This window comes from Nematolebias whitei, chromosome 6 (assembly GCF_014905685.2).
Source record: "Nematolebias whitei isolate Nwh7 chromosome 6, NemWhi1, whole genome shotgun sequence".
Taxonomy (NCBI): domain Eukaryota; kingdom Metazoa; phylum Chordata; class Actinopteri; order Cyprinodontiformes; family Rivulidae; genus Nematolebias; species Nematolebias whitei.
Window position 1 is genome coordinate 20,427,097 of NC_056503.1, and position 9,405 is coordinate 20,436,501.

General features: G+C 37.9%; 1 protein-coding gene across 1 annotated transcript; it reads right to left on the bottom strand.

The window, feature by feature from the left end:
• Nucleotides 1-4,779: 4,779 nt before the first annotated feature.
• wu:fb18f06 (splicing regulatory glutamine/lysine-rich protein 1) lies at nucleotides 4,780-6,693 on the bottom strand. The gene is made up of 4 exons (XM_037678092.1): nucleotides 6,609-6,693; nucleotides 6,381-6,478; nucleotides 5,948-6,121; nucleotides 4,780-5,344 (listed from the first exon to the last, which is right to left on the bottom strand). Exons 1-4 carry the CDS (start codon nucleotides 6,628-6,630, stop codon nucleotides 5,339-5,341), a joined length of 300 nt encoding a protein of 99 aa, XP_037534020.1. The 5' UTR covers nucleotides 6,631-6,693; the 3' UTR covers nucleotides 4,780-5,338.
• Between the last annotated feature and the right edge of the window lie 2,712 nt (nucleotides 6,694-9,405).

Below are 9,405 nucleotides of genomic sequence, written 5' to 3' on the forward strand. Positions count from 1 at the left end.
GGATTTGCACCTGCACTTTAGGACCAATTCTGGAGGCGTGTCCAGAACCCAAATCCTGCTAATGAGAGTTCTGCTGAGTTAAACTCAAAGCAGTCTGCTCCTCAGATAAATAATGTTAAATTATTATTTTAAATATGAATGTTTCTGTTAACTTATTTTAAATATGAATGTTTCTGTTAACTTATTTTAAATATGAATGTTTCTGTTAACTTATTTTAAATATGAATGTTTCTGTTAACTTGTTTTAAATATGAATGTTTCTGTTCAGTGCTCTGAGACGACTTCTGTCGTGACTTGGCTCTATATAAATAAACTGAACTGAATTAAATCTGATTAACCAAATTCTACAAAAACATCTATATTTAAAATTCTGTATTTTTCTTCATCATTTGATGTATTTGTGCTAATTTTGTGTCTACTTGTATTGTTCAATTTAAATGTGTGGTTTTGTTTCTTGTATGCAGATTTTATTTTAGCTTTGGTTTAAAGTGTAATTCTTGTTTTGTGATTTGTAAATATTCCTGATAAATCCAATAATTTTCTTTTTATGATTTTTCAGCTGAGTTAACTTTAATTAACAGATTATTTAATAAAGTCAAATAGTATTTAATAAAGTCCAAGTGAAAACAACATTTCATGATAAACCTGGCACTGTTTATTTTATTTTTAATCTTCACTGATTTAAAAAAAAAAACATTATTTTTTTTTATACATAAAATGTTTTTTAAAACCAAGAGCAGAGAAGTTTTTAAAAAACTTGACTGATGAAGCCTTCCGGACCAAAGATGAAACGTTTCAGCACCAAAAAAAAAGAAACTGTCCAGATGACCTGACTGAAAAGTGTTGGATTGTATACCTGGATTATTGAGCATGGACTTTGTTGGTTTTAAAAAACGTTTCCACCGTTCGTCCTGGTCCTCCCGCCTGCCTTAAAAATAGATCCAGCTGCTGCTCCGCGTTCTGAGAAATTGCAAATGGTGTATCAGTGAAAAGTTTCTAAGAGAGATCCAGTGACTCCTCCCCCTGACCAATCAGTGATCGGCAGTGTTCTGACGTCACGTTTAGGTGCCAAATCACCTCGCTCGGTCCCACCAGAGAAGCAGGGACAAAAAAAAAGAGGCCAAATCAGCTAAAAAGTACAAGTGGAAAAGTGCTCAAACCGTAGTGAACTGAGCAGAGTTGGGGCTGAGTAGGAGTCGTGGAAAAGGGGCATAAGAGGGGGACAGCTGAACATGGAGTTCTCCACCTCAACAACAAACTGGATGATCGAGTAGGCGTTATTTATAAGACTGAGCTTAGTACAGCTCCTCAGACTGAAGAAGTCTTTCGGATGAAAGACTTCTTTTTTTTTACTATTATTATTTTTGTTTGAACCCATCCAGAGGACCAGACTTAACTTTTTTAGATTTTTCTACCTGGATTATTGAGCGTGCATCAGGATATTACAGAGTCATTGTTGTGTGTGTGTGTTGACAAGTGTTGATTAGCTGTGGCAGCCACCTTCAATTTGATTAACATGAAAAATTAATCAGGATTATAGGATTATTTTTAAACATGTTCATAATAATTGGTCCTGACATTCATGAAATGTTTTGCTTTCATCATTCTTTGTTGAAATCAGGTCTCTCTTGTAAATGGGTCCTCGAGGCTCATTGGGATTAACCTGTCTAAATAAAGGTTGAATGAATGAATTTTGCTAACAGACAGAGTTGCCTGCAATAGTTTATGGCCGGGCTTTAAATGGTTTATGAAGTTAGCACTGGGAGTGTGAGCTGGGATCAGTCGTAGCTGCTAAACAAATTTCAGCTCAGTAAGCACATGACTCTTTCTGTGCTTCCTAAACGATTAGCTGTGGCAGCCATCTTGAACTGTGTTCATTTTACAAGTTATTCAGCTGTAGTTGTACATGTAGTTCTTTCGGAGGGTTTCATCCAAAACATTCTCAGCCACCTTTCAGTGGTGGAGGAGAATGAAGTGAAACATGCAAACATTTTAAACTCGTTTTTAAAACTCAATACTTTAGTTTTCTGAGCCACTGAGTTTTGGTTTGTCATTATCTCCAAGTCATAATCATCAAAATCACAAGAACAAAAACAAGGCTTACAATATTTCACTATGTGTAATGAATTCATATAATACAGTATATGAGTTTCACTTTCTGAAATAATCGACAAAAATCAACTATATCATGATTTTTTTTTAGATGCACCTGTAATTGGTTTAATAAAATCCAGCTGTGGACAGATGTTGGCATAGATTTTCATTCATCCAGGTCATGGTTAAACCAGTGTCTGAATTTGACTGAAGAGATTTTGAATTGAGAAAACACCTCAGATGAGCAGCAAACAAACCAGGTGTGATTTTAAATTATTTTTCAGTCAAGTTTAATCCCACAGAGCATGAAGACCAAGGAACTCTTTACACTTGACATATCAGGGCTGGGTTTAAAAAAAAAAAAATCTCAAACCTCTGTGATGGACTTGTGACTTGTCCAGGGTGTCCCCTGCATCTCACACAGTGATCACTGGACATGGGCATCAGTGACCCCCACAATCTGAAAATGAAGAAGCTGGTAAAAAATAATGGATGGATGGATGGATGGATGGATGGATGGATGGATGGATGGATGGATGGATGGATGGATGGATGGATGATCTCAAACCTGTGAGTGGGGAGAGCATAAAAATTACTGTACTGATTAAATAAACTAATACATTAATTAATAATTACATTTATTTGCCAAAAGGCTTATTGGAGACCCTACAAAACATGTAGAGTATGTTTCTAAAAGACATTTCCATGGAGCCTTAGCTTCACGCTCCAAACCCCTCCTCCTTATCCGTTTCCAGCAAACAAATGAAAATGAAACTGCTTGGACCATGGTGTTTAAGTTTAAACTGTTATATGCAAAAACAGAAGGGGTTAATAGGCACACTGGAGGGGATCCAAGTGAGGCCTGACCATGGCCTCATGACCGTTTAAGATTAAAATCTTAAACTTCATTTTGCTTGTTAGTGCTGCTGGTTGAGTCAAAAGGAGAACGAGGTCTGTTTTATAATCAGTCAAGTTGCTCAATCTGCATCTTTCCCATTTGTGATCAAAGCTCCAGTTTGGCTGGTAGAACCCTCCATGATGGCACCTAGTCTGGCAGACTGGTGGAGTACGATTCCACCGTGCTGCTTCACTAAACATCATTTTTATTTTTCTGACGGAAAGTGTCCTGCAGCTTCAGCAAAACTGAAAAATAAATGTTCAAAACATTGATTTTCAGGAAATGGTATGGATTAAGGGATTCAACTTTTTAAAGGTGCTATTCGTTCAACCTTTATTTATACAGATGAGTCTCATTGAGTCACAAGGACTCCTTTACACGAGAGACCTGTTTTAGAGAGAGAACATATAAAGTACAGAAAACAATAACTCAACAAAATGCAATTAAATCAAATGAAAGTTGGAAACACGGTCAAATCAAGATGACATATAAAACAAAGTAAAATACTAAAAACAAGAACATATTTGTTTTGATATTTCTATTGATATCAAACGTTGAAAATCTCCTAAAGAGATCAAGGTGGACAACTTCAGTTCTTGTTGCAAGGTCTTTCAGGAAACAGGAGCAGAGAAGCAAAAGGCCTTTTCGCCAAGTTTAGTCTGCACTGAGGGAACACTGCAGGTAATGAATCCCTGAAAGTGCACGCTGTAACTGCACTGACGAAGTGGCGTGTGGGAGGAGATATAAGAAGGTAGCAGAATAAATGACAATGAACCAGTGTGAGAGTCTACATGTAGATAATGATGATTAACTGACCAATGATGAGTACAGAGTTCCGTAATGGGTATGGTTACAACCAGTTATAAATCTTAGCATGCCATGGTAAACAGCATCCAACATCTACAAGGAGCTGGCAGGAGCATTCATGTAAATAATGTCACCATAAGCAATGGCCGGTAGGAAAGTAGCAGCTGCAAGGTGTTTTCTGGCATTCAGAGTTAAGCAAGATCTTTGTCTGAAAAAGAAACCCAGTTTTAATTTCAGTTTCTTTATCAAGCTTTCATCGTGCAGCGTAAAAGAAACATGTGCATGCATTAAAATTCCCAAGTATTTGTAAGAATCCACAAACTCAATCGGAACACCATGCATGGAAGAGATAGGGGGAAGAGCTGCCGGCACCAACTCTCTGTTTGAAAACATCCCCTTGGTTTTATCAGCATTTAGCACCAGTTTGAGACAGAACAATCAGAGATGCAAGGAGGCATCATTATTGTTTTGACCGACATTATTTATATAAATTGTAAACAGAGTGGGTCCTAAAACTGAGCCTTGTGGCACACCAAGTATCGTTGTGACGAACATATTGCCTCACACCTGAGAGACGGTTAGAAAACCAACCAACAGTGCGATCTGAAGCAAATAAAAAGCATGGTTTGTGATTATTTATTTATTTTGGTCAAAAATATCCCATTCATCACTTAACTGACTTTTTTTTTTTTACCATTTTGTCTAACTTGGAGAAAAATGTTATGAGACATTAGAAACCATTCCAGGACTTGGACTATGTGTTGGAATGACTCAGTGACATCATCAAAATGTGTTCAAGATCTGTAAAACAGTTCAAGGAAATAACCAAGTTTGACATTTTCAATGGTGAAGTCAGTTTAAGGTTAATCGAGTTTTACTTTTAGAGTTTCATGAATCTCCGTCCACTGTAGGAGACATTTTGCCAACATTAAAACTCGATTTTGGTAAAATAAAAACAACAATTGTATAAAAATTTTTGTAGCTTTTGAAACCTTCCAGCCTTTTTATCTTTGATGTGCTGCTACAGTTGTACCCCATGACATTTGACATCATATCCTTACTTTACAAAATATGGGAATGAAAACTCACATTTCAGGACATTTTGTTTCTTAGTTTAATCACCCTGTCTTACTTTTACTGACCAGTCCAGGTAAAAGTGCAGCAGCTGAATTAAAGTTAAAGTTATTGACGTGTCTAATTTCCATGCCCTTTGTCTTTCTGAATATATAAAGCTTTTTTTTTTTTTTTGCTCCTTTTTCATATTTTACAATACTACACCAAAAACAATTCATGAAAAATCCTGAGAATGGTTTTTTTTTCTGCCTCCGTGATCTGAACTAATGGGAGGCGCTGCCATCTTGTGGTGAGAGCAGACAGAGACTCAAAGAGACGGGATATAAATGTTTTATCATAACCTTTACTTCTTAGATTCCACTTTTATTTTATTATTTAAACAAAATGTTCAAGTTGGCAAAACAAAAACAGATCAGCAAACAGGACTGGAGCGATGATCGGAGCATTCGGGCTCATCAGGACGCATCAGTTCTAAAGGAAAAAGATAAAAATGTGCATCATTTACGTTTCTTGAAAGGTAGAAAAAGATGCAAGATTTTTTTTAAACTTATTTTCCAAAGGAAGAATGTTAAAACCTCTTGTGAGGATGCATCAGGTCAAAGGTCATATCATGTCAGATTTCACATTTATGACTTTTCTGTCAGACCGGTTACTTCAGACTCTCCCTCTCTGGGCTGGGATTGGGATTATTCGACAAACACATGGAAAACTATGACAAGTATGTACAATATGACGACCTGACCACTAAGTCAGAAACAAAACAGACCCAGTTTAACCAGGCTATGAATAAAAGCAGATGTGAAAGTTATAATTAAGCAGAGCATTCACACACCTAGTAGGTGTGTCTGAATAAAAAATAAACTGGCACAACTGGTAGGACCTGTCCTGGACACTTTGTACCAACAGACACAGGATTCACTTGCCAGGCTTTGATCGCAGGTGTGACAGTGCTGGTCCGGCTACATTCCTGTCCTTTTTATTCAAACGACAGGGCTGAACACATGGACGCTGAAACTGCTGAAAATGGACGATTTCACAGGAAAGACATCTTCAAAAAGTGGACAAAAAACAAACCTCATCACTGCTGGATGAAGAGTGTCCATGTTTTCCTTCCTTTCCCTTCTTCTCCTTCTTCTTCTTCTTGTCTCCATGGCCATCTTTGTCCTTTGATTTGTCTTTGTCTTTATCCTTGGATTTGTCTTTGTCCTTGGATTTGTCTTTGCTGTCAGACTTGTCTTTGCTGTCACCCTAAAAAATGACAAATAAAACATTTTTGAAACTCCACAGTTCATTCTAACAGCTCCATGTGACAGAAAAGACCAATTTAGAGGAACGAGGGGACAAAAACAAATGCTGCAATCTGCATAAACAAGTCTAACATCATGAGCACACTCATAACTTTTGTTGGATGTAACTGGGATCCTGTATACATAATTTTGTTATAATAAAGATTCTTGAATCCTTGAATAACTTCCATCCACAGCAGATATTTCTCACACATCTTTACCTTCTTGTCCTTATCTTTATTCTTGTTTTTGCTCCAAGGCAAGCTGAGCTCGTCCTTTTGGGCCTCGTCCTTCTTCACCTCCTCGTCTTTATCTGCAGCTGAAAAAATGAACAAAAATAAAGTGTCAATTAATAAAGAACTATCACAGAAGATCTAAAGAGTCTTCAAAGTGCAACCAGAGCAAACACATCAAAAACAACATTTGAAGGAGACTAGATTAAAACTGACCTGATGACAGATCGAAATCCATTCTGTTCGTGTTTCTCTAATCCCCACAGGCTCTGTTGACTTGTTTCCTTCTGAAAGATCCAGAAAGTGTGTTTGAACCACACCTAAAGTAGGAGGCAGAGCTGAGCCACGCCCACAAACACCTCCACCTTCACCATGATGACGGCTCATGTTTTTTTCAGTGAATACAGGCTCGTGTCTGACAGCAGGTCTGTGCCTGCATCAACACAAATGGGTCATTATATTGAGAATGTTTTATTTCTTTTGCCTGAATAACCAGCAGGCTGCCATAGACTTGATCCATTAGTCCACCTTTACCTTAGTAAGACACTGAGAGAGACCCAGATCTAAAAGTTTGTTCACATGTTGCATAATACTCTTGAAATCCTAAATAAACCCATCCACTCCAGCTCATCATGACATAAAATGTCATTTTGAAAGGGGAACATCTCGTTCCACTGCTTTGGGAGAGTACACTCATTTTTTTAAACTGTGGACACTTATTTCTAGGGAAACAAGTGGTGTAGCAATGTCCCCTGTCTCTGAGGGTTTTCAATGTTAAATTTTAGGGCTTGTAATTTTTTGCTGGACATTTTAAAGGATCCCCTCATTTTTACTTTCAAGAATTCATTACCTTGTCTCGCATTGGATTTGTTATGTCCTCGTGCACCTCCAGCCTTAAACTAATTGCTCTCCTTGAGACATGTAAAGTTGAGCTTTATTTGAATTGGCCTGCAAGAAATTGCTACAATAAGCCTGTACCAAGAGCCACTTCCCTTTTGCCAGCTTGCCAACGGGACAGGAACAGGTCCTGTGTCCCTCGATTCCACCTTTATTTGCCGTCAACCCAAAGAAAGACAAAGGAAAGAAAACACCAGGACAGAACGCTTTGAGGCCGGGGGTCCCAATGTGCAGTGTGGAGAGGCCCGGGGCGGGCAACTCATCCTGGAATAAATAAACCTGTGGTGGTGTTTTGGGAAGGCTGTGCTGCTACATAAACTAATAGTGAAGGCTTGCAGTAGCTTAGCTATTGGGCCTAGAGGTGAGCCACGGCCATGCTACTCAGCAGAGGAAGCTGGCGGCAGAAGCTTTGGCCATCGGGGCTGCTCATTTCCAGTGACAGCCAGAGGAAAGAGTTGAACCAGGCATCTCTTATATGCTGCCATGGTCAGCATGGATTTAACGAAAAGGTAACTGTAGTTAGTAAGTTGGGAGTAAAAAAATGCCAGCAAACACAACTCGGGGAAAGAGAAGGACTCTACATCTGTGGACAGTGTGGGAAAGATTAAAATATTTCTGAACTTTATGTCAACCGAACTAGCAAAGCTAACATCACAACAGGAACGTTTAATCGGAATAATAGAGGAAGTGAAGTCAATAAAGATTTAAAGCTAGCCAAACTGGGGCAGGGTGGATGAATTAGAACAATATACTAAAAGAGATGATTCAGAAGTGGTGGGCACACAGCTAACCAAAAAGCAGTGGTGTAGTCTGCATTTTCTGTAGTGTGTATACTGCGGCGAAGTTAGTTTTACGTCGGACGTTGGACACTGCTGCCACTGAAGCCACAGAGCGCAAATGTCCAACAATCAACATCAAGCTAACTTTACCGTGGTCGGTCAGTAAACTGTGCTTAGAAACCAAAGTACACTGGTTAGTACAATGTAATCATCAATTTATTTTGATTTTTAAGCATATTGAACATTTCCAAATTTCTCTGATGCTTATATTGGAATAAATTAACAACAAACTTTGTACAACAGTTGGCTTTGTATTAAAAACATGTTATTGAATTTATAAAACAGTATCAAAGCAAAAACACTTTCAAGTATTAAGTAGTAAGTACAAAAGTATTAATTATACAATAATTCGCTGGATAAGTGAATGTAATAAACAAGCTCTGCATACCAATAAATTGTTACGGAAGTGTATAACTACTGTTTAACTTATCAATGACATGTGCTTAATGATATGACATGCATCATTGGGTACTTTTAAGTGAGTATACTGAAATTCTTAAGCTTTTCTAGTGGGTATACTCCATATGCTCACATATCACATAGACTAGACCACTGCCAAAAAGTTAGCTTTGTTAACCGCTAATTTGCTAACTAAAAATATTAGCTTCAGTAACACTAAACAGATTAAAATATTTGCGAGAGCTAACACAAGACGGTAACACTTCACAATAAGGTACACAAAATTTGATTTACTACTAAGGAACGTCTCAGGAACGAATCAGAAACAAATCAGGAGCTAATTGGTAGTTAACCAGTTCTTACTGGGGAACACACAGCCAAGCTTTATTAGGGGACTACTGGTTTGTTACCTTATAAATGAAGAGGAAGAAATTAAGAACCAATGAGTAGTTGCTAAGGAAACCAATGAGGAACAAATCAGGAGCTAATGGGTAGTTAACAAGTACTTACTGGGAAACACACAGCCAAGCCTTATTAGGGGACTACTGGTTTGTTACCACAGGAACAAACCAGCAGGTGATGGTCAGGTAGTGATTAAGTAATGACTGGTTCCTCAGTAAGTTTGGTATGATGCTTCACAAAATCAGTGAACAAAATGATAGTCAAACCATGATTTGGTACTCAGTCAGTGATAGGCAGACATAGTTAAGATGACAGCTGTACAAGATGATGAACCCAATGTCTTTCATCAATAGGTTTACAAAAGAGAAAATCCAATAAAATCACTAATCGCTAGGAAACAGGTTTTTGACAATTACAAACTGCACTCTTAACCCGAACTAGTGGACTTTACTAGAAAATTGCGTGGAAACCCGTTG